Genomic DNA, 27,774 nt, shown 5'->3' with positions numbered 1-27,774 from the left:
GAGGTTGGTACATGAGCAGCAAGGCCATCTAGGTGGCTTCCCAGAGTGCCACTTGCTGCTGTCATTGTCAGATGAGCTGAGTCTAAGCTAATGCTTAGACTCAGCAAGTCTAAGTGCAAGTGCCAAATCTGTGCTGATTATGTTCAAATGCTGCCCTTTGCAGAGCTGGAGTTGCTTAGTTGTATGAGAGCACTTGTGAAAGAAGCTTCAGAGGTAGCTGTATGTCATCTTTGTTCCTGCTGCAGGCAATCCAGGGGGATTAGCCAGAGGCAAGCAGAGGGGTGAAGAAATTTTGCTTTCTGCTTGGTCAATGAGACTGTGCAGCCCCACTTCCCTGTGCAGCTGAGCAGAGAGTGGGAGGACACTTGGGTGTTAGATCATTATTACCATCAAACTCCTGTTACCCAATGATCAGCTGACATCTTTTATGGTCTGTGTGCCCTAGGCACAAAATTAAAAGAGTCACCCCCCAAACATCTTCCAATATAAACTGTGAGGAAAACTATTACAGGAATAGCAGAGAACATCAGAATCAACAGTATTGGGGTGAGTTAAGCAGCAGAGCATGTAGTTGGTGCATATGATGGCTGAACTGCTCAGTAGCTGCACTGCCAACCCTCAGGAAATTTATTTTTATTTCTCATTCTTGCAAGAGGTTTTTATGAAACCAGGGCCGTGGGCAGAGATTTTTGTCACAGCAGGAGTCATGGCACAAAGAGGTGTATAATTAACCTATATTTTGTGTCCCTTGCAGAGGCAATGATTGAGAGATGTGTAACTGTAATATAACGGAATGATGTCATATATACTTTAAAATAAGAACACTTAATTCTCTGGGATGGGGAAGTAAAAGTTATAAAGAGGGGAAAGACAGAGAGTCACAGGAGTGTCAAGTGTTTTTTCTCTTTTCAGGGAGGTAGCCCAAAAGCAAGATAAACTGGATCTCTCCTCTCTCTACACAGCTGTAGAATTGTAGAGAGACAAAGTAGCTGTGTAAATCAGAAGTAAAATGTTAACAGTGAGTGAGGTGCTGGTATTTTTTGTGGTGTCTCTGCTGTTGATACAGTTTCTGAAACTGCAATGGATGCGAAGACGATTTCCTCCTGGACCAACTCCATATCCCTTCTTTGGAAATCTGCTGCAGATGAACTTCAAAATCCATCATGAGCATCTTAAAAAAGTATGTACTTTCTGGAAATCTATTAATGGACTCAGTAAGCTGATTGAAAAGTAAATGTGTTTAACATAGTCTTATTTTGAATGCTAGGGAGGGATTTGTTCTAAATTGCAAAAATGTGGAAGTAGGTAGAGATAATTAAAATATCTGTTTGTGAAAATTTGCACTTACTATGAAAAATATACTTAATACCTTATGTGCATATGAACAAAAACATCATCATCATCATCATCATAGTCCTGTCTTATACATAGGAAAAAAGATGTATTTTAAAGTAGACTCAGTAATTCAGTGCAGTCTTTTGGATGTCTGAATTTTGACTGTTGTTGCACTGACATTTTCCAAATATCCCATGAAATAGCTACTGGGGACATGTGTGTTTCCAGTATGGACAGGATGATTTTTTCATATACTTATTCAATGGATTTTTTGGAAAGATCTTAGAATAAATTTTTTTCTGACATACAATTTATTCAGATTTTCATAAGAGATTTCAGTCTGCTTAGCAAGACCGAGTTTTTACATGGCTAAAATAATGCACAGTATGCCCAAACTCTTTTCTAAGTCCAGTTGTAATGTGCAGCTCTTCTGAAGTTTGTATCCTGTTGTTTTATAGTTCTTATGCATCTATACTAAATATTTAACATTTAAATATGTCAGTAATAGCACCTCACTCTCCCTCTTCATTCTCTATCTTCATTTCCCCAGGTTTTTCCATGTCCTGCCAGTTCTGTCCTCCTGAGCTGCATATTTCAAGGCAAAGTGATATTATTCCATAACATAAAATAGTAGCTAGTGCCTGTCTGCTGTATTTTCTTCTATTTCTGACATCCCAGACATGAAGAGTAGTACTAGTCACCACAAGGTTTCAAAAGCCATGAACTGGTCCTGACAAAAATGAAATTAAGCACAAATGTGCAAGCACAAGCACATGCATTTTTGCTCACTGTACATAAGTATTCCTTCTTGTTTGCTCCCAGGCAGAAAAATTTTGCAATCCTCTAGTCCTGCATTTCTTGGGTTGTCTTAGCAACACAGCACTCTTTCCAGCCTATTTTGCTACTTTTCTAGCTCCTGATTGAGCAGCCAGGGGAAGGACTGTCCTGCCTGCTGCCAGCGATGCCTGCGTGCACGGCAGCTGAAGACAAGGCTGTCACGGCTGAGCTAGAAAGGAAATTCCTACATTATTCAGCTCCTTGACTGCTTTTGGTACACTTGACACACAAAGGGGAATCTGTAGATGGTTCATATTAAATTCATGAGCTACTGCTGTCTTGTAGCAAGTGGTGAGGATGGAAGAGTTCATCTACAATGAGTTTGAATCATAAGACATAATAAACAACATCACAGACTTTGGCAATATTGGCTGACATTTTAGAACCATCATGACCTTTAATAAATGAGACTTTAGATAGAAACCCGACTTCAAACTATATTGTATGTAAGAACATATCTGATGCTCTCTTCTCAAAGCCAGTCACCCTTAGGGCATCTGCCCAGGGGGAAGATCTGGTCCATCTTCTTTGATTTAAAAGCACCATTTCTCACTCTTGTTATTCTGATCCTGCTTTGTTCTATAGATGGCCAAAATTCATGGTAATATCTTCACCTTATGGTTTTCAAACACTCCTGCTGTTGTCCTGCAAGGGTTTCAGGCAGTGAAGGAAGGTCTCACTGCTCATGCTGAAGATGTTGCTGGAAGGCCCACAAGCAAAATTTTTCACATTCTGACACGTGGAAATGGTAATTATTATTCTCAGAAATTCTTTTAATGTGTTCTATCCCTAGTTCTGAATATTGATTCAGAGCCTAAAGGTCCTTAATTTACATCAGGAAAAAAGTTTTAATTTTTGTGAGTTTTTAAAAACAATTCTATTCTATATTCTGTCAGAACAATAGTGACATACATAGCTTAGAGCTAATGTAAGAGCTTCTATACTGAGAATAAATGGCTAAAATGCAAAAAGAGAAATGTTGCCAGACTACTGTAGAAAAATTGAAAAAATTAGAAAAAAAGAGAAGCTTCTTGGATGTACAAATCCATTAATTTGGAAGGTGCTGACAGCATTTGTTCATTATGATTCTAGGTGTAATATTTGCTAATGGTCATCTCTGGAAGCAGCAGAGGCGTTTTGGAATTGCAACAATGAGGAAAATGGGAGTAGGGAAAAAAGATAAGGATTATCTACTGCAAGAGGAGGCTGCTCACCTGGTGGAATACTTACAGAAAACAAATGGTATGTGAGGGTGGGCAGGGCAGTCTGTGCAGTGGGAGACTTTGCTGGAGAATAGGGCTCTGGTGGCTTTTGAAACTCTTTGATTACAAAAATGGATTCAAAGTGTATGTGCAGAGCTGAGTCTCAAAAGTCTGTATATGCTACCTGCATGAGATATTTATTTGCTGAAGTGTGAAACCCCACAGCAAGCTCACAGAATTAGAGATTCCTGTATTGTTATATATATGTCTAGTTACATATTTATAATATACTGGTGTATATATACTGGTCCCTATCGGTGTTTTTACTTCTGAGTTCATTCTATGTTACTTATGGTAACAGCATCAGGGTAACAGCAAACAATAACAAAATCAGTGTCACAATGCCTCCTATTCCTGTGTAGAGAAGAAAAAGCATAAAATACGCAAAGTTTTGACCAAGGATGCACAGACCTGTGCTCTCCTCTGTCAAGTGTAGTAGAGAAATCTCAGCTCACACAGCTTATGGTGAGCTCCTCAGTAGGAGTTTGTTCAGATTGTGGTGCTGAAAAATGGGGTGAATCAATGGCTAGGTTGAAATATTCTAATATGATAAAATGATATATATTCTAATATGGTAAAATGATATAAAAGAAGACTAGAAGGTGGTTCTCTTCTCAACTGATCTGTGTATTTAATGTCTCAGCTGGTTTTGTACCCTGGTTATTGCCAAACATGAGATCTGCTGATGCCAAGGTTTGATAAAATCAACATTTTTATAATTAATACTACTAATTCCATTTCCACCAGCAGTTTTTCCTTTTTTTAACCAACAGTGCTTTTTTAGACATTAGAAGTTACTTTTTCACTCAAGCCTTTTAACAATAAATTACAATTTGCCATCCAGTGATCTAATTGATGTCAGAAATATTTATGAAATTTTATCTGCTCCCCTCTCAGTGAGAAAAAGCAGGAACAGGAAATATTAATGGTGAATGCAGTCCCTTGTGTTTACAGGAAAACCTCTGGACCCCACTATGCCTGTTGTTCATACAGTCTCAAATGTGATTTGTCTTGTGATTTTTGGACATCGTTTCTCCAGAGATGACGAGAATTTTCACCGCCTGATTGAATCCTTTGACACCATTTCAGCATTTTTGAACAGCATCTCCTTCTTTGTGAGAAAAATCAATTTTGTTTGTTTGCTTGCTCTCTATAGATAGATGGTGCAAAAAGGCGACTTGCTTGTTACTTTTGTAACAAAAATAAATACTAGAGCACCTGGAATTTCTGGAGAGCACATTAGGACAGTGCTTCCAGATGCCTGGTTCAAAACTTGTTTCAACTGCTTGTGCTTCATCGTAGCACAAAAATTTCCTGTGTCTGGGGGACAGGGATGAAAATGCACATTTGTTGCATCACTGAGAGATGTACAAAGGACTTCTTTGCAAAAGTGCCACCTGTACAACTTCAGTGATTGAAACTATATCTGAAATCAGTAGTAAAATATGGGTTAAATTGTCTGAAAAGCTCTGAAATAGGCTTATCCTAATTTGCCTATTAATTACCTATCTGGTGAACCGGCTTTCTTCATTCTGTCATATGACACGGCTGTCAAAAAATGTCAAGAGTAAATGGATTTTTACTTCTTCCTTCACTGCTGCCAGCTGACCTGATAGAAACTGGAGTAGAGAAACTGCTTTGTGCAAAGGTAACATGGCATGAAATTGCTTAATGGCAGCTTTTCCCTACAGTTTTCGACAACAGCACCTGTACCACATCTGCACATCCTTACAAGAATACAGTGACACAACAGAAGTCACCCTCCTTTAGCTGCTGGATGATATCTGTCTCCATTCAACTCCTAACTCCACTTCTGGTCCCCTGGAGAGAAAAAGTCTCTCCTGCTTCTGTATGTGCATCTGTGACTGCAGCTGCCAAAGCAGCAGAACAGGTGGCCTCAGACTGGGGCAGTTTTATTATGAATCATTTATGAGAAGGAATCATGGTACTGTGTGTAGTCAAAAAGTGAATTTACCCATGGACAAGGCAGCTGCTTCTGCAGAATCTGTTGGAACTCATCCAGTTCTGTGTCTTGTGTGATTTCCACCGCCTCTGACTGACTGGAAACTGCTGTAAGCAAGGTCCTAGAGGATTTGAGCACTAATTTGATACTTTTGGTAGATAAGCTAAAATAAAATGACTTATTAGTAACTATCCCAGAAGATGCCAGTGGAATGATTCCTAAGCTACCCTTTTAATCAGGGTAGACACAGGTTCAGCTATTTCCAAACTGCTCTCAGTAGGTATTTGTATAAGTTGTTTTTAAAACACCTTAATAGTGTGTCCAGAGCCAACAAAATTGTTTTAGTCCAGCATTTCATTGTGTCCCACTCTCCAGAGTGCTTTTACAGGAATGTACAGTCCCTTAATGACTGGCTGTACTTACCTGTTTTCCTGGTAAGAGGACAGGTAGTGCTAAGGAAAATTATGCAGTAGGGTGAAGAAGAAATAGAGCTGGGAATCTGAACAGGCTTGTGGGGAGATAAATCTTTGTAATGCACCTGCCACTTAAATAGGTGAGCCCAGAAGTTAAGATCTAACATCCATTATAATATAGGTATAATTTAAGCTGCAGTAGTTCTGTAACTAGAAGGACATGATGCAGTCTGTAAAAGGGGGAAAACAAAAATGAAATGAAGTAGAATGGAATGGATGTGAGAAGTGTTTTACTTCTTTTCTGCTGATATATGGCTTTATGACAACATAAGGACAAGAAGGTGAATATGGTGAACAATGAATAAATGGGAGGGAAGCCACACAACTCAGTGATTCTGTGTCATTGAGTTATTTTGCACATGACACAAATATGATCTATTTGCTTCTTATATATGAGAAGGCAAATGTGGGTAAAATTCCCATGCATTCACTATCCTATTGTAAGAAAATAAACCTGGGTTTGGATAGTTCTATTTTCACTTAATAGATGCGTCAAGGAAGTCAGCCTGGATCTGGTTTTTTTAACAATGAAATAGAAATTTTATGTGTGTTGGAGAAAGTGAGATTAGGGACAGGTTTCATGGGAGATTCTTGGTTCAGCTGAGCAAAGTTCAGCCCAGCAAAGAATTGGGGTAGAGAGGAATTTAATTTATTCTTTCTACATCACATTTTATTTATATAATCTCTAAGTGTGGGTGTGTATATATATATATATACACAATACTTTATCATATAAAACTGAGAGAAATTTTGATTTTGCTCCTGGGAAAAGTAGAATTAAGAAAGGCTTTAATCTTTAATGAATCATGGGATAGGCACTACCCCTTCAATCTAATGCTGATTCAGTCACCAGTCTTTCACTTGTTTTTTCCACTACCCAGAAGCCTGAATTAGGATTCAAATTTAGTTTGCTAAATGTCACATGTTTATATGTAATATCACATATCTAAAATATCTCTCTTACAGATATATGAGTTGTCTCCCTGGCTTGCTGGTCATTTTCTGCCATCAGTTAAAAAGCTTAAGTCCTGTGTACATTTTGTGAATGATCTGTTAGCAAAGGAACTTGAAAGTCACAAAGGAAAAAGAAAATTTGATGAGAATCAATGTTTTGTTGATTACTATTTGGATGAGATAGATAAAGTGAGTACCTCTGAACTTCTCTCACACTTCATTAACAAAAAGGAATTTTAAGTGTTTTTTTTATTATGATGATGTCTAATATAAATTTAGAAGTGTATGATTTCTCCAGGTGGTTTAATTCTTCTTTTGTGTGCCATAACTTTCTTTTCAATCCATATCTGCAGACTAAAGGAGATGCTGATGCTACTTATGATGAAGTAAACTTTCTCCAGACCATTTCTGACCTCTTTATAGCAGGCATAGAAACTACAGCCACCACTTTACTGTGGGCATTGCTCTATATGGTGATTTATCCTGACATTCAAGGTAAGTGCATTCCAAGAGGTCTACAACTCTAGCAATGATACAAGTTCAGATAGTGGTTGTGCCTGTTCAAAGAAAAGTAGAGGAACTAATAACTAAAGTGTGAATCAGGTGAACTGCATTCATTTGTTTCTTGCTGCATCCTTTCTAACATACAAGAAAATTTCAGTTTGCTGTTGTTTTTTTATTTTTTTTTGTTTTTTTTTAACGTATCTAAATAGAATGTGATTAATTTAATCAGCTGGAGGAATTTAGTCCCAGATGAGATAAATTGCACCATTGCCCCTCCACACAGAGTACTGCTTAGACTTCCACTAAGGAGTCTTTGGGTCATCCTTTTAAATCCCTGACTCCTACTCTTTGATTAGCTCTTGGCCTCTTGCAGCAGAAAAAACTTAAACACAGTGTGAGATTGCTAATATTGGGGTGAGTAGCTTGAAAATATGTGCTTTTAATGGTGATATTCACGGAAGAAAGATTCAGGTTGGCAGAGTTAAATGACTGGAAAAAAAATGAGCCAGAGTGTGTGGGATAGAAAGGATTAGAAGGTACAAAACTCACTTTAAAGGCCTCATAATTCAGAGTTTGACCTGAGTCCCAGGCCCAACAGGAGGTAGGTAAGAAGAAAATGTGGAAGTGTTAAGGAGAAAGGATCTCCCAATTTTGTTACCTTCAAAAGACTTAAAACTTGAGACTGAGTTGCACATACTGGATTTTCACATTTTTCATCTTCTCAGGATATATTAACACATTGTTAAGTCTTGGGGGGGGTAATTCTAATTGCAATGATGGAGTCTGTAGTATTAATAAAAAAAATAATTAGAAATTACCATTTCAGCTTGGATTGGAAGTTAAAAAAAAGAAGTCCTTGGGAAAAATTAATTTGTGTGAGTGCTTCCCAAGGCAAGTAATTACAGAATAGCAATTAGGACATCTATAAATGACAAGCAAAATCTATGAGCTTCTTAACGAAGAACAATCCTTGATCAATTACTAAACTGTTCCCCTAACATGATTAATATTTTTTCTCGTTGACTACCTGCCTGTTGAAATAAATATTAATAAAAGTCTTTTTATAAATTACCTTGGAGCAGTAAAGGTAACAGGAACCCACATATTATTATAGAATGACCTCATCTGCTATCATTATTTTAAAAGTACATATGCAACCTATAAATAACTTTAATGTCAAATTTTTTCAGGTCATCTGTATGAGAATTTGAAGGCATTATTTTTTTATAAAGTATCTTTTCCATCTGGTTGGATGCCATTCTGACTATAAAAAGCAACAGGAACAATTATGACTATAGAGTTTATAGAATGTTTGCTGTATATTTAAAGCTGAATATTCCTCCTTAGAGAAAGTCCAGAAGGAGCTGGATGCTGTTGTGGGTTGTTCCCACGTATTTTGCTATGAGGACAGGAAAAAGTTGCCCTACACAAATGCTGTAATTCACGAGATCCAGCGATACAGCAACATACTCTTAATTGCCCTGCCCAGACTGAGTGTGAAGGACACAGAGCTGCTGGGATATCATATTCCAAAGGTACAAATGTGCTGCATGTTTGAATGAATTTTATCCTTAGTCCATGAGATGATTTTAGAAAGGCTTTTGAGGTTTTTCCTGATTGGAGACATGAACTCTTCTTCTGGCAGTGCCTCTAAGATTTGACTTTCTCTGTGGATGGCCTTTCACAAGGCTTTGTCCTAGATATTAGTAGATTCTACAGTCATAGTTTTTGTTGCAGCCACTGCTCTATTTTTTTCAGAACACCATAGTTTTATCAAATATTGACTCTGTTCTGGCTGACCCTGGAAAATGGGAGACACCTGATCAGTTCAACCCAGGCCACTTTCTGGATAAAGATGGAAACTTCATAAACAGAGAAGCATTCTTACCATTTGCTATAGGTAAGTGCACTGAACAGGGATTTATTTAATTCTTGTTGTAACATCTTCAGATCCGTACATTTCCCAAAATGACAGGGAAGGAACCTATAAATGGGCATATACAAATTGTCTTAAAGATCTCCAAGAAGAGAGAAAGTCCAGTTGTATGCAGAAAAGATTGGAAGAGAAGCAATGAAATATAGAAAACTCTTTCTTGGAAGACAGATCCAATTTCTCTCTGAGAAGATATCCAACTATCAAAGCAGTAGCAGAAAAATGCATGGTGTTGGGAAGACTGTGAATATAAACCATGCCACCCTGGTGACAATTTCTAGAATGTCTTAATGCTTGCTGTAAATGCAGATGGAAACTTTTTGTGGAAATACAAGCAGCCTTTCAGTTATGAATCATTAAATAACAAAGTTAAGAGAAAAGGATAAAATCTGGAGAAAACAAGCAAAGAAAATCCCAGGCAGTTTAGAAAGGGAGGTATGACAGAAATCCTTGGGCTAAATTGCCTTTTCTGTTTCTTCACAGGGCACCGTGTGTGTATGGGGGAGTTGTTGGCAAGGATGGAGCTCTTTATTGTCTTTTCCACCCTCCTACAAGCATTCACATTCACCCTGCCAGAAGGTGTGAAGGAAGTCAACACCAAATTTGTTTTTGGGAGCACGATGAAGCCACCTCCCTACCAAATCCGTGCCATTCCTAGATAGGAAATGGTAGATTCAGGGAGGAGTTACTCTAAAACTGCTTCTGTATGTGAATTACATTTTTTATGTCTCAAGATTTTTGCTTTCCTCTTCATTTGCTTAATCACTACCCTGAAAGATTCTTGACAAACTGTTGCATCCTGAGCACTATAATTATAAAGGGTTCATATTCTGTTCTTTTTTTCTGTTTGGAAAATATTCTTCTCCTTTGGAAAATAAACTTCTCCTGAGGTGTAATAAATAAAGACATTAAGGGAATAATTACAGTTGGGACTTATTTATTACCAACTGGAAAGAGGTTTTACAGAATCTTGAAGTGTGGTCTATAAGTCTCATGAATAAAGATTCTTTCTCATAAGCCACAGTTGGATTTGTGGAGATGGGTTCAGAGGTCTTCCAGTCTGTCTCATGGTATCAGTGGTTGAAGAAAAAGCTCTTGGAGGAAGGTTTCTAGAGGCAGAAAGTATGATCTGAGATAACATTCCATTAGGCTGATATGGTTTGCTGTTGAGCAGCCCTGTTGTATACAACTCTATCATTGTCACTTGGGAAGAACGTTCAGGGTGTCACCCACTAAACCAGGTAGCATTTCAACCCTTCTGATGAAAATAGAAGAGTGTCTTCATCAGGCAGCTGTGGAGAGCTTTTCATGTCCTTGCAAAGAGCAACGACTGGAAGACAAATGACAACAGTGAGCAGGCGCAGTGTTGATAATTTATTCTTTTTTATGAGCCCACTATTTTTGAGCAACGTGGGAACTTTTCCTTCATGCCAGGTAGTCTACTTGTGATGACTGCTCCAGATCCTCCAAAAGTTTATTCAGCTTCATTTTTTCTTTCATTTTTAAAATGGATTCTTTATCACAGTTAGATGACCTCACTTTGCACACCATGACCAAGAGTATATTTGGCATTACTGAAGAGTTCTGGAAGCCCTTTATGAGCCAGGTGCCTAAGGAATTGGCAAAAATGGGTGTTTTCTGCTGCTCTGCTTACTGGCAGTTAAAAAGGGATTTTCTTTTATGCCACTGGGTTACATTCTTCTGGTATGAGGTACAAATTGGATACTGCTTGCCAACACAGGAAGGATTATTTTTATACACTGATTAGCTGACAGTGCCATCTCCAGGACTGACATCATTATCACAGCTGCCCACCTGGTGTTTTAAAGCACCCCGGTCTAACAGGCAGGGATGTGCATACAGGATCCAACCTGGGTTGGCAGTCTCTTCCCCTGCAGGATTACCTTTATGGGATGGTTCTACCTATGTCCAGCATGTCCTGGCAGGTGATTGGTATGAAGTTTCCTCATGCTGGACCTGCAAACATCCCCCGGGCAGTAGCTCCACACTGGTAAGAGAATAATTCATTTGTATCCATGTGAGGCTGGGAGGGGAAGCAGAAGTTGCTTGCCTTTAGCAAGTTAAAAATCACCAATTTTAAAGAGCAGCTGGAAGATAGTGCTGAAGAAACGCTGCTGATGGTTGCATTTCGTAATTATTAAGAAAATGGAGCCTTGGCTATCTCATAAATACATTTTCCATCAAATAAAGTAAGATAAATCCCATGCCTCCTCTCTGAACCAACCCACAGTCATCTTCCTTTTCCAGTGTGACAGAACTGTATTCCAGGCTGGTTCCAGCTGAACACTGGTTAAAGGTGTGAGACTCCAGCCCTTGTGGGGTGAGGGCACCGGGGCTTAATTTCCAGTGGACAGAAATTACTTTTCCTGATGAAAAATCACTTAGATGGAAAATCTTCTAATATCTAAAAGAAAAGGGAGTACATTATATTGATTCCAAATTAAAAGTTCTGATAAATTGGGAAATTTGAAGCAGAGTTTGTGAGATTACACTGGAGAGAAGGCAAAATTTAACAAATTTCTTTTTAAAGAGAATTTTACTTTCCCTGTTGAAAGAGAGAGACAAATTAGAAAGGGTTGTCTTGAAAAATCACCTTTTTAGTGTACACAAGCAAAGCTTATGTGGAAACCTATGACCATCCCTTGGTCAGTACACATTAATCAGTTATGCATTAGCAGTAATGAAAAGCCGTGGTTGAAGGCTAATTGACCTGGAGGTTTGTACACTGTGTGCTGGCAGACTCCAGGCTGCTCCTGCAGGGTCTTCTGTGTTCCAGAGCCACAAACTCTGGAAATAGTTTCTGTCTCAAAGTCAACTTGTAAGAAGCAAGTTGGTTCCCAAGTCTTGGCAGTTTTTTCAGAAGATTAGTGAAAACATGTTTCTTTTACAAGTGCTTTGCCCTCAAGGGATGGGCAGTTCTGACAGGGAAGCATTTCTGTCAGGATCTGTAACATGGGACTGCAGTGGTTATGGTAATGTGGTGACCAGAACCCCTCTTGTGAGGTTTCCATGCTCTGATTGCAGCATGTGAGCACCCTGCTGTGTTTGTGGTTCCTGCCTGCTTTGAGGCTTGGCAAAAAGCCTTGGCTACAGACTCTGTTTACAAGTTACCAAGGATCCAAACTCGTGTCATAACTAGTTCTTGCTGGGGCGCTTTTTTCTGGTAGTAGCTCAAGATCCCTACTAGTTTTTTTCCCATGTTTCTAATGTTGTTTTTTTTCTTTTAAATCTGTTTATTTAATACTAAATGTACTTTATCTATCAATATGCATTATTTATCTCACAATACTTTCTGATATTTCTCAAATTATATAGGGTATCCACTTTATGTCAAGATTGAACAGGGAAGTGCAGAAGAAGACAAAACCCTCTGTGAATTTACCTAGTGCTAATAGGTTAGGGAAAAAAGTGGGGTCATACATCAATCCAGTTATATTTTCAATTACATTCAAAAGTGTAACAAATTTTGCTTTTTGTATTAAGCATTAGATAGTTGTGTATGTATCTTAAGATAAATGTGGGCTTTTAACTTCTATCAGCCTCGCCATTACTAGATATAACATGTACATGGAATATATACAAACAAATTTAAAAACTCCAAGATTTAATATCCACTTACATTTGCCTGCTTAATTTGTATGTATGGCTATTGCTTTTCTAAAAGCATTCCTGGAGTATTTGTAGGAACACATACCATTCAAAATTGCCCCAGAAAAACTAGATGGAGAATTAGCATGCACCTGCATTGTCTGGAAAATCTTGGCCCAGTCTTTTAAGATACCATTCCTACAAATCCTGAGATCCATACTGAATAAGTATAATCTGGATGAGAAGTAGAAGGGTGTGCATCTATTAATATGCTGAAGCATGAGAATGTAATAAGTGGAACAAAAAGGGAGTGGTTGATAATAAAGAGGGAGGGTTAGAGGTGGGGAATACTTATTAAGTGAATTCGAGCTCTTATGAAAAAACTGGTTTAACCAGCCTTAATACCTTCAATAGACAATTTTGAATAAAGGCAAGCTGGTAAAGGCAGATGCTAAAATGTTGACCATAAGTCAAGCTCTTGTAGCAGTGGCTGTATTTCTCCTAATTACTCAGTTTTTTAAGTTGCAGCGAGCGCGGAGATGGTTTCCTCCTGGACCAGTCCCTCTCCCAGTCCTTGGGACGCTGATACAGCTGAACTTTCAGTTTAATCGTGATCTCCTCATGAAGGTACATATTTTCAGATCCTCCTAATTGTTCAAAAGTCTTTGTGATTTCTCCTTTCTCATGTTGTTTGCTATGTGAAAACATCCTGGCCCCAACTGGATTGGTAGGAACTGTAAAGTAGCTGTAGCTGTTAACTGGCCACTGTGATATCACACGTGGTTTGGTTCACAAAATAAGAAAAAGATATTGCAGTGTAAAGTAGTTTGCCTAATGCTAAGAAACCTAGTATTGGAATTTCTGAATGTGTGAAGATCATTCTGGTGTTTAAACCTATCCCCTTTAACACTGATTTTCACTGAAATTAGTGTGAAACTTGGTATCTTTCTATCATCCCTTGGCACTAAATTTGATGAATTCATGTGAAAATTGATATAATTTAGGATTAAGTATATTTGGGGATGATATGTCAGATTTGGAATTAAGGAAAAAAATATTATAAAAAATTATTTTCATAGCATGGGTTTGTAGCTTTCTCTAGCTCGAGCAATGAAAAGATACTTCCCTGTACTCTGTGTGTATGAGATTGTTTGTATTGACAGGATCAAAAACAGATGGGAGGAAAGAAGAAAGAAGAAAGTCCAGTCTCTAAGCTAATTACTCCTCTGACAGTTCTGTGTTCTTTTGTGTTACTGTACTTGTGCAAAAGATAGAAACCCTCCTGAAATAAATTGCTAAATAGAAAATGCCCTTTATCCCATGGGTGATTGTGAACTGAGCCTTGGCTTATATAAAGTAATAAAAGGTACATAATGTTTCTTGACATAGGCATGTAGCTATGAAAAGTGGGATTAGGCAGGTGTTTCCAACAGTGAATGTTGGAAAAGACATTTATGATTTCTCAGTGATAATTGTAGTCTGGTGGGAAAGACGAAGAACACCACTCCACCTTAGGGCTGGTCCTGTAATCAGTGCAAAAACAGGTTCATCCTCTGTTTGCAGTGTGTGGGATTTCATCTGCGCTTTCCTGGCTTCTCTCCCATCTCTAGCTGGCAAAAATTCATGGCAACATATTCACCTTATGGTTTGGATGGGCCCCAGTGGTGATACTGAATGGATTTCAAGCAGTGAAGGATGGCATGACCACACATCCTGAAGATGTTTCCGGGAGGCTGGTGTCACCTTTCTTCAGAGCAATGGCCAAAGGAAAAGGTGAGATTTTCCTGGCATAAATAGTGCACAGAAATGTCATCTTGACAAATTGCAGTACCTTTTGTAGCTTGTGACCACCTTCAGAGGTAGCACAGAGGAAGGGTTTCTCTGTGAGGAATGGCTGCCAGGTGAACTGCAAGGTACAGAGAGGTGAGCTTTTGGAGAGTAGCAGGAGGAAAATACTAACAAGAGGAGAAGGATTCATAATATCTTCTATGGAATACTGGGGCAGATTCAGAGGTGGTGGGATGAGGCAATGATAAGTTGTGGCACAGAGAAATGGAGGAAAAGCAGGAAACAGCCCAATTCCTTGTCTCGGACAAGCTGCCTCCAACTATGATACTTTCCATGGAAGAGTGACTTTGATGGTGGGATCTTCTTCCCATTCTCTTCCTTTTGTGAATATTTTCCTGCTGGCACAGTTGCAGCTAGAAATTCAGTGTGCTTCTTCTTCAACCTTGTTGTAGGTTTCATACCACCAACCACACTAGAAATTCCCAAAGCCTGTCACAAAGCCTAAATACTGAACATTTCTACCCTGCAGACAGGAAGTTTTCTCCCTGACTGAGGACAATCAGAACTCTTTCTCCTTATCCTTTCATGAGAATCATTACCCTGATTCAGGTGATCTTCAGGCATAACAGAGAGCGTGAGACAAGCTCTGCAAAGAAGATCTAGAAAAGCAGCTGAGATATCCTGAGATTTTCTGGGATCAAACTTAATCCTGCAAGTCATCTTATTACCCAGCTGAGTTTTCCAATTTCAGCCTGCCAACATGATTACAGGTCACAGCTCTTCCTTGGTACCTTTGTGTTCACAGGCAATGCAACAATTTAATTACATTCTGTGGCTTAGTAAATCCTTTAATGTAGTCTTTGTCTATGATCAATATTAGCATGATAAAGAGCTCTTCCTTTAATGGATGTAGGAATTATGTTGGCAACCGGTCACACCTGGAAGCAGCAGAGAAGATTTGCTCTGAGGACTTTACGCAACCTGGGTCTGGGGAAGAGAGGTCTGGAGCACCGAGTTCAGGAAGAAGCCCACTACCTGGTAGACTTCTTTGCAAGTATGAAAGGTATTTCTGCAAAAAATAGCAATACATTTTTGCCATTAGTCTGATATCTTTAGTATATGAGCTTCTCTCTCCTGAAAATGAGGGCAGCTTTTGTTCCACAAGAGAGTGTGCAGGGTCCTATGCTGTGTGGAATGGACCAAAAATGCAAAGCCCCCAGTCACTTTTGTGTTTTTAAGGAGATTATTCTTGCTCAAAATGATTTACAAAGCTACTAAAATTGAGAAGAAAAACTGAAGATTATTTATTATTATTTACATTATAGATCCTAAGTTCTATATGTTACATTATAGAACCTAAGTGGAAAGGTGTCTCTGAAGATAGTCTAGTCTAACCCCTACTCAAAGAAGGGTCAATCTGAGCAGGTTTCTTAGGGCTGAATTGTAAATATCTGCAGCAATGGAGACTTCACCACCTCTCTGGGCAACGAGTTCCACTGTTCAGTGAGTGTTTTAGTAAAAACATTTCTTGTGTTTCTGCAGATTCTTTTGTTTCTGCAGAATTTTATATATTTACATATTTTTCCTGTTGGCCCACTTGATACCACTGAGAAAAGTCTAGTTCTATGTTCTTTTTATCCCTCCACCACGTATTTATACATATTTAGATATCTCCCTAAGTCTTTTCCAGACTAAATAATCTATCTCTCTCAGCCTCTCTTATGCCAGATGCTTCAATTCCTCAATCGTCCTTGTGTTCTTTGCTCAACTTGTTCTAATATGCTGACGTCTCTCATACTGGCGAGTCCAGAGCTGGACCCAGCACTTCAGCTGGGTCTTGCCAGTGCTGATCAGAGGGGCATGATCACCTCCCTTGGCCTGACAGCAATTAATTTCCAAATGCAGCCCAGAATGATGTTGGGTTTTGCCTCAAGGGCACATTTTTTGCTCTTCTGTGCTGGTACACAAAGAGACAAAATCAGTGCTGATGAATTAAGCCTTGTAATGCCATTTGCACACACTCTGTAAAGCACTGACTGGAATCTTGTCTTCTTTACAAGACTCTATCTTGATCAACCCAGTTAGGATCACATGAGTTGGATTTCCCAATACTGATCATTATGCAAAGGCACAATAAGTCAGGACATGCTGTGGCTAGTGTTGTATCAATTAAAAATAATTAGATTGAGCCAAATCCCATGGTTTAAGAGCTAGGAGAGATTGGGATGTGACCATGTGTGCAAGGAAAAAAGCCCAGAACAGTAAGTTGCTAATCAGAATTGTGCCTTGGCTGTTGGGCAGTTGCATCAATACATACACAAATAGAGTTTTATGGTCATATATTCCATAGTCACAAAATAGTTTTCTTGGTATTAGGTTTCAAATAACTGCTCTAAAATTAGTTATTATACTTTGACACAACTGGTTGAAAAGGGTTTACAACATTTTATCTTACTGGAGGTTGTCCATCTCTAGCAGGGTCAGACAAAACACAGTAGCCTTGCATGCCTCTGTGTCCTTGATCAATAAAGCTGACCCTCTTCTTGCTTTTTTACCCTCAAGTTCCCTTTGTCCATAGTGTTCTCAGTCATTCCCATGCTTGAGACATAATTTGATTTTGCCAGAAAGCAAATTTACATAGAATTTTTCCCCCTTTGCCTCTACATTTAAGGTGCCACACATTCCTGGGATTGCAATGAATCAGTCTGATACTACAAGTTTGCAAAAATATTACTGCTTCTCTGTGAAATGCAATGCCTTCTTTAAAGTTCTGTGGGTAACTCAGAGAATTCTCACATTTCACTACAGCATGGGATATTAACAGTGATATTTATTATTATGGTTGCAGGGAAACCTGTGGATCCTTCTTTCCCTCTTGTCCATTCTGTCTCAAATGTCATTTGTGCTGTCGTGTTTGGACATCGTTTCTCCAGAGATGATGAGACCTTTCATGAGCTGATTAAAGCTACAGAACATGTCTTCAAGTTTGGGGGCAGCTTTATTCATCATGTAAGTGAATCATCTGTTGTATTTTTCTGAATAAGACAGAGAGTGAGAAATGCAGATTCAAGAGCTATAAGGCAAAAGTTTTAGGATGGGTGAGTGATGCCCCATGCAGTTTTACTGGGCAGTGAGCTGTCTAAGTGTGATGCTGAAGCTCCACATGCCAGCCTCAGGCATTTGTGTTCATTCTCCGGTGTTTGGGTACTGTGGTAGGCTGCCCCTAAATCTTTGCAATAAGGCACAGGTTCATGGACTGCTCCTGGGTCATGGTTGTCACTTGGTTTCTCAGCCCCTGTGCACCACATGTTCCTGCCTTGGACATCATGGTTCCTAAATATTAAATGTCAGGTCTGAAAGTGCAACTCATGTACCAAATTTAGATACTGTTTTATGTACAGTCAACAGGGAGAGGAATGAGTCAAATACCAAAGTGTTTTGCCTGTGGCTACTTACCTCCATTTCTTCTGTAAGACACAGACTTGAAGACTTCCCAGAGAAATTCCACTTCTTTACCCTGAGTGAGGAGCAGCTCCAGGCACAGGCAGCAAAAGGCAAGAAATGCTAAGACAGCAAATACAACTGCAAGCTTGGCAATTAAACAGTCTAAGAGTCAATATTCCATCTGACAGTAAAGGCCAAATCTGCACCAGAATAATTAAAACTTTCCTGAGAATTCTGGTTCCACTGCTGAGTTGTCCCATACATCTTATGAGTAACTTTTTAATATAGAATACATAAGAAATTCCTGGAGTAGAGATGTCTTCCCACATCCCATGGAACATTCTTCTCACTGAGTTATGGTCAGGTTCCCTTTTGCTTAGTTTAGCTTTTCTCCTGAAAGCTGGGTATAGTGGTGGCAGGTGACACCTGCTTTTAGGACAGAGAACATAGTGCCTTTTCTTCTCTGCTTCCTATCCTGACTTTGATTTGATTTAGTCCAGTGAATAAGATACTGTTGGGGAAATAAGAACAGGGGTTCAAACCATTCCAAAGGGATGGCCATCATCTCCCCATCTCCCAGATGCAATAAGTACAGAGTATTATGCAAAAAAAAGTGGATATTGCTGCATCCACACCCCAATTTCTTATCTGGATCTCATGCTGTCAGGCACTGAACAGGGAGACACTGTGGATTGGGCCTCTCCATAAATGGAGAAGGAGTTTTGGCAGGTACCCAGGAAGGTGGATGGACACAGCCCCTGTCTTGAACACTAAGAGCTAAATTCCACTTACAGGTAGAGTGCCATAATGGCTGGCGAGAGCAGACATTTGGGACTAGGAATGCCTCTAATCTTGGCAACTTTATGTGATTAGTCAGACCACAGTTGTCTAAGGTTTCTGAACACATTTTGCAAGTAAAAAATACATCTGGAACTAAACAAAAAGGCTATGAAGTTCTAAGTGAATTTACCAAGGACTGGACTAGTACTTACTTTTATTTTTATTTTTTTTTTGTGATAAGGCAATCATTAATTGATAGCTGTATGTCTGACAATAAGATCTGATTTCCCAAGAAGACACAAGTATAGTCTGTCTATTTCAACCACACTCCAGTGAACAGCTAATAATGTGCTTTTTTAAATGTGATTAAGAGAGTACAAGAAAAGCTCAGGAAAATTAAGGCTGAGAAAGGATAAAAAGTCTGCTGTTAAATAAACAATAGAATTCTATTTTGATCAGAAAAATAACTATTAAGAGAACATTGTATCTTACAGATACAAGAATATACAGATTACCCAGGCATAAATGTAGGCTGGAAACCAAAATTAACTTTCTAGCTATCAGAATAGGTTGAAATCAGCTATTTCTTTGGCCAGATTTTCCCAAATGGTGAAACAGAAGGAAAAATAATCTGGTTGTGTCAGCTAACCCTGTCTTTCGTTCTAGAGAGAAGTACTCAAAACAGAGTAGCTGTTCCTTAGCTTTTCTGGGTTTCACATATTTGTAATTTCATGGAGGAGTCTTTAGAGGTCGATTGATACAGAGTAATTTGGGGGTTACCCAGCCTGTAAAGCAGTCACGGGGAGCCAAGCTTGCTTTGGCAGCATCCTGGTGAGGAGTTTCCAACTTTCTCTCTTCCCGGTGTTCTCCACTGGAGGGCAGGAGCTCACTTTTGAAATGCCTGAATGCAGTAAATAGCAATTGAAGCTATGAATAACTGCATGGATGAATACCATTCATTCTAGTTATAGTAATTCTAATTTGACTTGTAATTCAGCTGAAAGCCTGTGGAACTCTGAGTCTCACCATCAAAACTAGAAATGATATGGTTTACTTCTCACAGCCTGAAAGCCCAAGCACAGTCTTTGTCAGCATATTTTACTAGTGAGACCCTAATTCCAAGCTAACATGAATGTTACCTTTCTTTGTAGCAGGCCTTCCTAGTGCGTTTTCTTGTGATAGAGACTTTGCAGGACTTCTTGTGTGTCACTCCCACAGCTCTATGAAATCTTCCCCTGGCTGATGAGCCGTCTCCCTGGGCCTCATAAGAAGGCGTTGGCTTGTTATGATGTCCTGAGCAACTTCACACGGAGAGAGATCCAAATGCACACAGAGCGTGGGACACCAGAGGAACCGCAGGATTTCATTGACTACTACCTGGACCACATTGAAAAAGTAAGTTTTTTCCGCCCAGTCATACAGTCATAGGGGAAAAGGTCAACATGGACCATTAAATCATCACAACCAGTCTGAATCATCACAATCTCTTGTCTTTCTAGACATCATAACGTGAATCCAATAACCAGGATCTTCCTAAATCCTTTCTGATCACTGATGTGCCACAGCACCTTGCAATCCTTTCATTAAAGGACAGGTTAATACACTATTTTTTTTTCATTGGCTCAAATTGCAAAATGATTGAAAGTCTCCAGGAAAGAATCATGAATTACTAAATGAACAAGAGAGCTGGGAAGATCTTTGGAAGAGAGTGGGATGGTTTGCTTACAATATTTTGCTGGTAAAGGTTTGCCAAGAGAATTTGCAAGAGGACAGCTGGATTTTGAGTACATTTTATGGAGAAATAACCTAGGAGTCAGGAGTGTTTCAGACAAGACTGGAAAAGAGGAGTGTCAGAGTCAGCAAAGTGTCAAGCAGACAAAGGAACTGGGACAAATAAGGGCATTTTGGTCAGGCAAGAGTAGTAGAGGTAGGTGGTGAATCCATAGGGCTGTAGGAGGTGTGCACAAGATCTCTCCCTTTTGTAGACCATACCAGGATCACTTTGTACAAAGCTCTTGGGTACTGGAACCCAGCCCTGACCCCTGGACTGTCAATTGCCCTTCCCCTCTGTGACTCTAACCTTCACTTAAATCACTTTTTCTTTCTCCTCTCCTCCACTGTGGCAGGGTATTTTCCTCTTCCTGTTCTGCTTGGTGACAGGAAGAAAAATGAGAAAGAGGAGGAAGTGGCAAGATGAGATTGGTCTTACTTGGATGTGGCAAGGCAAGGGTGGCCCAGAGAGCCAGAGGCCCTGGGGAAGTGGGCAGTGACTGCTCCTGGTGGCAGTGCAGGGACAGCCAGTGTCCCCTCCACCACTGCCATGTGCTGGTAGCAGCAACAAGAGGCAGCCACAGCCTGTTGGGCTGCAGCACGCACCTACCTCTCCCTGATAATTATTTATTGATCAATTCCCACATAAACTGCTATATTCTTATGTCCGATGTGGATGGCAGCCTAAATAGCTTCTAGCTCCTTGGATCCTCTTGTTTTAATTTTTTTTTTAATATCAGCACAGTAACACACCTGGCTTTCCAAAGTATTTGACTGTTTCTAAAGCCTTTCATTGCTGTTCTAGGATTTATGAGACTTGACCATCAGTATACCAGAAATTGTTTCAATGAGCTCTTCTGGGACTCTGCTGGGTGGAAATCATCCAAGTTTGTTTATTAAAAAAATTGAACTGTCTGTAATAGATGAACAGGGGCAATAAAAAAAGATTAGATGATATTACAGCAGGGAGAAGCATCTCTCCTTCTTTTCAATTGCTCCACTGGCAAGAGAAAGATTCAACACCCCTGAGCATAACCTCTCTAAATATAGACAATGAATTAATTCTCCCAAACCATAAACATGTTTATTTATAATTTCAGTGTATACATACACATCCTCACACTCCTAATTGAAATCTGTAAAACCCCAGAGCAGCTGAACATGAATCTTTGTGCCCTTGTGTAGAAGAAATGTGAATGCCACAGGTTAAGAACTTTACTCAGCCCAGTGTTCACTGTATTGCTTGGTAGAACAACTGAGTGTGGACTTTGAATTAAGACATGAAGAATGATGCACTGGTACACATTTTCAGAGGAAGATTTACTTATGAAACATTCTAAATTAACCACTATTTGCACATTAAGGCCATAATCCTTTTTCTTTTTCTTTCTTTTTCTTTTTCTTTTTCTTTTTCTTTTTCTTTTTCTTTTTCNTCTTTTTCTTTTTCTTTTTCTTTTTCTTTTTCTTTTTCTTTTTCTTTTTCTTTTTCTTTTTCTTTTTCTTTTTCTTTTTCTTTTTCTGATGTGATCTAGCTTCATGATTAAGAATAGAATAAACATAGCTCGTCTGTTTGTGAAATGTTAATTTCTGTGTTGATAGCCATCTGTGGTGTCCAACATTCCTTAGCAGGCTTTCTGCATTGTCCTATAAGGAGAAGACACTGCAACTTGGAACCTCATAAAATCTCATTAAAATCATATAAAATCTCATTAAAACCTATTCTGTTTTTTCTAACTTTTCTTATTATTTGCAGTCCAAAGATGAACCCAGGTCAACATACAATGAAGACAACATGGTTTATTCTATAAATGACCTTTTCTTGGGTGGATCAGAGACATCAAGCACTACTTTGAACTGGGGCATGCTCTACATGGTGGCATATCCAGACATCCAAGGTGAATAGATAAGCCCATCACAAATATCTCCCATGCAACAGAAAAAAACAGATCATAACATTTTCATGGCTCAGAGATTATTCCTAGATACTGATATAGGTCTAGTGGCATATGTATCTTTTCATACTTGTAGGTCTGCCCTAGGCAGCATCAGTAAATCCAGGGATTAAATAAACTCTGTATTTGAGGTTCTTGTAACAGAAACTAGTCTAGTCAGGAGGGGAAACAGATGGCTCCTCTGTTACATCTATGTGCATTTAAGAAGTTTGGTTTTAAGTCTGGTTTTTAAACAACCACCAATCCCTTTCATAGAGCACTGAATAAAAACCACAGGAAGGATATCTTATGCTGGATAGAAGAAATCTCACAGTTAGGTTGTAGAATATGTGCAACTACCCAGAGAAGAACAGGATTTTAAATGGATGAAAGAGATGAAGAAAAATTTGGTCAATTTGTAGGTATCAGACAAGAAATTCTGCTTAATCTCATATAATCACGTTTTGTTATCTCTTGCTCTAATTAAAGTTATGAAAACACTGACTCACCTGTATAATTTTATTTAGCTAAATATAATACCTTGCACATATTTGGGAAAGCAGGGTATGTGCAGAGTGATCTTTCCTGGGCTTCTTGAGTAATACATTGCATCAGGGCTCTCAGAACGAGCTGACACCAGTCTGTCTGTCCTCATTTAATTAATTGGTGGCTTCTTTTTGAACCCATTCATACTTTTCCTGTGTTGACATCCAGTGACAGTGTTCCACTCTGTACCGTAAGGAGAAGTTTGGCCCTCTGCCTCATCACTGAATAGGGAAGAGAAATGTATGTTTATATTATGCAGTGACTGATTACTTCAAACTACATGGATTCTCAAGCAATCATGTGCCTCTGCAAGATACTTCTGCACAGAAGGAAGTTTACTTAAAAATATTTTTGAATATGCATTTTAAATTCTATAAGGTGCTTAAATCTCTGTTGTCAGTTTAATCAAGGACTGCTGGCAGTCACAGACAGGCTGGATGTGAATGGGCACAGACTGATCAATGCAGAATGGGCTTCCCTGTGTCTTTCTGTTGTTCCAAAAGGCCTGGAAAAAAGACCAGGATCATTTATTAAAAATCTAAGGTTTTTTATTTAGATGTGTACTGCCTCTCTTGATGTTTATAAATTAAAGGTTTTATTTTTGTTAATGCCCCCAAGACTCCCATGCAATAAGTGATTTAAAACATACTGTTCTTGATTAAAAGGCAGATGCCAAGCAGTAGATCCAATTTTTACATGGTATTTGGACCTTGTTCTAGTTGGCATTGCTTCACTTAACAATGCCCTGTGTAAGAACCATGTCCTTTTAACAGGAATTAGACTTTTAAGGCTCAGACTCACCTGGCATAAATTTCAGAGAGCTGTGAGCTTAATGTTCCAACTGGCTGCAGGTGTTTGAGGTACCTAGGCAAAAGAAAACCCAAAAATAAATCTGTTACCTCTTGGATTTGTGGTAGTAAGATAACACTTTGTTTTACATTTTTGAGCAACAAATGTTTTTTATTAATCTACAATCAAATAACTGCAGACCCAGAAGCAGAGTTTTCATATGTTTAAGCTGTTGGAACATCCTGCTACTTTAATTTTCTTCGTTAAATGTTACTTACTTTTCTATATTAATTGTGGTGCTGTTCTCATAGTTCTAAGTTGGAAACGTCTTTGAAAATGAAATTAGTGAAAATACTTGATATGTTTTTCCGCCTGAAGCAGTGAATGTTTTCCACAGAGAAAGTGCAGAAGGAGCTGGATGCTGTTCTGGGTCCCTCCAAGTTAATCTGTTACGAGGATCGGAGAGAGCTGCCATACACAAACGCTGTGATTCATGAGATCCAACGCTTCAGCAACATTATCTCGGTTGGCATGCCCAGGGTGTGTGTGAGGAACACAACCTTGCTTGGCTTTCCCCTCAAAAAGGTACAGACACTGTTTCTCAGTTGCTACAGACTTCCTGCATCAGTAGAGCAAGGTGTGGGCTAAAATCTGTTTGTGCCAGGGTATTCTCCTCAACAGAATTGGGGCTGGATGCCTTTGGGTCATGGGCTGAATGTGAACAAGGAACAGAATGTAAGTTCTTCTCTTTTCAGGGCACCATAGTTCTTCCAAATATTGCTTCATCTTTGTATGACCCAGAGCAGTGGGAAACACCTCGACAGTTCAACCCTGGTCACTTCTTGGACAAGGACGGAAACTTCGTTGCCCAAGAAGCCTTTTTACCATTCTCAATAGGTAAGTGGGCTACAGCACAAACATCCACAGTTTGGATTGGGACTGTAGAATGAAGATATCTATTAAAAACATATTGGTTGTCTATTCTAAACTTTTTGTTGGAAGCTGTGCTATAATCAACATGATTGTTTTCAGTAATATATGTTCTACTGGACAAACAATAACATGGAAAATCAGAGGTGTCCTGACAAACATATATATCTAATTTTCCCTATTTTTGGAAGGAAATTCTCTGCTAATGATTGTGGCTATTGATTTCAGGGACTCATTTCATACCAGACAGATGTATAGAAAGCACTTTCAAGTAGTCCTCTTGATTCTTTATGCATTCAACACAAGAACACAACATCTCCCAGGAAAAACAGGTCCTTATTCTTCATTTACCATGATGGAATGAATTCCTTTAAAGTTGTCAGTCAAATGACAATGAGTCTTTTGAGGAAATTGAAGGGAGCAGAGGGGTTGCACAGTTATCTACAGCTGCAGATAAAATTCTTTGAAGGAAGAAGTACATGAAGCCTTTTTGTCATTGATTGCATTAAGTCCTACAGAAATTCTGGACTTTGCACTGTGTGAGGATGAACAGAGTTGCTGTTGGGGTCAGGTTTATTTACTCACTGTCCTTCCCCTCTTCCCTCTGCAGGGCACCGGGTGTGTTTGGGGGAGCACTTAGCAAGGACCGAGCTCTTCATTTTCTTTGCCAGCCTGCTGCGGGCGTTCACCTTCCGGCTCCCTGAGGGAGTGACAGAGATCAACACCGAGCCCATTTTTGGGGGCACTCTGCAGCCTCACCCCTACAGGGTTTGTGCCATTCCACGCTAGGCTGGACACGTACAGGGTGTCACAGACCATCTATGAAACATCTTTCTTATTTTCCTGAATTTATCTTTTGAGACGATATAATGCTTTTTGTATTGGATTTGGATTTCTAGTTCAAAAGCCACCTTTTGTTTACAATAGGTAATTTTATTTAGACCCTGTTACCTGAAAATGAAGATGATCTTTTTTTGTGGTAAAAATTCTTTTGGTCTGTAAGACCCCATCATTCTCAGCCATAAAGGCATCTTGCAGTTGCTGTCTGGCCTGGCAGGTATAAATTTGTGACACTGCTGAGCAAATGACAAAATTGACTGCCAGACTTCAAAAATTCATTTATTATCTCTGATTAAGAATTCATTCATTATCCTGTTTCCAAAAGAAAATCGGGAAACCCACCTAGAAAATTCTGCCTCTTGATGTCACTATCATCAATAGCAACATTTCAGTCAACATTTTGTTGATGGTCACTAATAAAAGATATGAAGGAAAAACTAACAACTGGTTTTATTTATAGATGACTTACAGCTCACTGAGAATTTCTATATTTGATGCAGCAGAATATGTGTAAGGCATCTTGAAACCTGGCAGAGAATAACTGAGTCCAACAGTGAAAATGTGAAGGCTGAAACTTGGTGAAGAGTGAAGATACAGAGAGATTTCTTTTGGGGTGCATATTTTTAGCATTTTAAAAGTCTGACAAGTTAATTCATGGACAGTCTTTTCTAACTAAGGGCAATTGTTTACTCTCATGCCTGACTCCTGTTAGGATCAGCACTGGGAGGCTGCCACACCAGGTGCAAGGACTTCCCAAGGAGCAGTTTGGGTGAGGAACCTGCTTTGGTTAGAGATGATGGTAAATTAAAAAATGTTCATGGAAAATGCCAAGGATACTTTCTAAACATCTCAGCAGGTCAGCTTCCAGAAGCCAAAAAGGTATACACAAATACTAGTCAAATGCAATTAAAGAGCCTATAATTAGTGGAAAGGAAAAAAAAGTGGTTCCTATGTTAAATATTTATATTGTCTGGAAAAGTCTTGTAAAGTGTAAGTGAACTTGTCCTTCATTAATGTTCCTGTTTCTGTGAGAGAGGACAGGACAGCTGAAGAGATGATCATCTGTTAAATGAGTTATCACTCGATGTCATCCGCTATGTGATTGAGATTAGTTCCGGCAGTTCACCATGAATCACAAATTTAGATTTGTCTCATTATTTCTAATTCAATGGCTGATGGAACACAGCATCAAAATAGTAACCACTTGATATTTAGCTGTTATTAAATTAAATGGCAGGATAGCACTAGTGAAATATGGAAGATCACATCCTGACATTTTATGTGACAGAAAACTGTGCCCTGGTAGAAACTGATGTCAAAGTCTGTGTGGATTTGCATGTGTGCATGGGGAGATAAGGCAAAGCTGAAATCACAGTGATTTGGGCATGTTGGAGCTGTCATTGCTGCTTAGAAATGAAGCTGGAAACACCAGTAGCATTACAAGCATTAACATCTCTGCTTTGTGATGTAGTCACTCCTGATGGCCACGTGCTTCCACAGATATGCTTCCGAAAGGGAAGCTCGTGAATGAGCCTGGATGGCCAGGACAGCCCAAATGCAGCTGGAGCAGGATGAGCTGCCTGAACCCAGGGAATGACACAACCCAAAACAAGGAGGATAAACACCACTCGTGCAGGTGTGCGAGAGGAGACATGCATGGCGTGTCAGAGGGAAGCTGCACCTCCTGTTGTGGGCAGTTTATTGTGCCCATCTGTGAGAGGAGCAGCTCGTGGGTGGTTCCTATTCCATTGTGCAGAAATGTCCAGGGGATGAGAGCCCAGAACGTGAGCCATGGCAGCAGCAGGATGTCAGAGGGCAGCTCACAGCACGGAGATGGGAGAGCTGTTGCATTTCTGCCTGATGTTTTTAAAAGTGAGTCACTTTAGCTCATCTTCTAACAAATCCTGGTCTCTTTGAGCTTTTGGAAGCCTTTTTAAGGCCTGGCTGCTGCTGCCACAGAAAGCTGAGAGCAGATTTGAGGGAAGCCAGCTCCCACTCCTGAAGTATGTGCCAACCCTCTCAGCTTTGTCTGAATGGTGTCACCTGCAAACAGGCTGCTGAACTTTAAGGTGTGTCTTGGAGACTC

At 39.4% G+C, this 27,774-nt stretch overlaps 2 protein-coding genes across 2 annotated transcripts; both read left to right on the top strand.

Moving 5' to 3' along the window:
• Positions 1–54: 54 nt before the first annotated feature.
• LOC107208700 (cytochrome P450 2J6-like) lies at positions 55–11,848 on the top strand. The gene is made up of 9 exons (XM_015637372.2): positions 55–1,180; positions 2,758–2,920; positions 3,265–3,414; positions 4,389–4,549; positions 6,837–7,013; positions 7,178–7,319; positions 8,676–8,863; positions 9,087–9,228; positions 9,745–11,848. Exons 1-9 carry the CDS (start codon positions 1,010–1,012, stop codon positions 9,921–9,923), a joined length of 1,473 nt encoding a protein of 490 aa, XP_015492858.1. The 5' UTR covers positions 55–1,009; the 3' UTR covers positions 9,924–11,848.
• LOC107208701 (cytochrome P450 2J6-like) lies at positions 10,811–27,423 on the top strand. The gene is made up of 10 exons (XM_015637373.3): positions 10,811–10,867; positions 13,285–13,497; positions 14,481–14,643; positions 15,572–15,721; positions 17,507–17,667; positions 20,101–20,277; positions 22,406–22,547; positions 24,316–24,503; positions 24,674–24,815; positions 25,459–27,423. The coding sequence occupies exons 1-10, from the start codon at positions 10,811–10,813 to the stop codon at positions 25,635–25,637; spliced, it is 1,572 nt and encodes a 523-aa protein (XP_015492859.2). The 3' UTR covers positions 25,638–27,423.
• Positions 27,424–27,774: the final 351 nt, after the last annotated feature.

The sequence above is a fragment of the Parus major genome, chromosome 9 (assembly GCF_001522545.3).
Source record: "Parus major isolate Abel chromosome 9, Parus_major1.1, whole genome shotgun sequence".
Taxonomy (NCBI): domain Eukaryota; kingdom Metazoa; phylum Chordata; class Aves; order Passeriformes; family Paridae; genus Parus; species Parus major.
This window is presented reverse-complemented; position numbering and strand designations above follow the sequence as displayed.

What these genes read in the sequence shown, in the direction of transcription:
- LOC107208700 (XM_015637372.2), top strand. Translation starts at nt 1,010, where the DNA reads ATGTTAACAGTGAGTGAGGTGCTGGTATTTTTTGTGGTGTCTCTGCTG. An exon ending in ATCATGAGCATCTTAAAAAA is followed by an intron (nt 1,181 to 2,757) that starts GTATGTACTTTC and finishes TTTGTTCTATAG; the next exon opens with ATGGCCAAAATTCATGGTAA. An exon ending in ATTTGGATGAGATAGATAAA is followed by an intron (nt 7,014 to 7,177) that starts GTGAGTACCTCT and finishes CCATATCTGCAG; the next exon opens with ACTAAAGGAGATGCTGATGC.
- LOC107208701 (XM_015637373.3), top strand. Translation starts at nt 10,811, where the DNA reads ATGACCAAGAGTATATTTGGCATTACTGAAGAGTTCTGGAAGCCCTTT. An exon ending in AGCAATGGCCAAAGGAAAAG is followed by an intron (nt 14,644 to 15,571) that starts GTGAGATTTTCC and finishes TAATGGATGTAG; the next exon opens with GAATTATGTTGGCAACCGGT. An exon ending in TTGGCTTTCCCCTCAAAAAG is followed by an intron (nt 24,504 to 24,673) that starts GTACAGACACTG and finishes TTCTCTTTTCAG; the next exon opens with GGCACCATAGTTCTTCCAAA.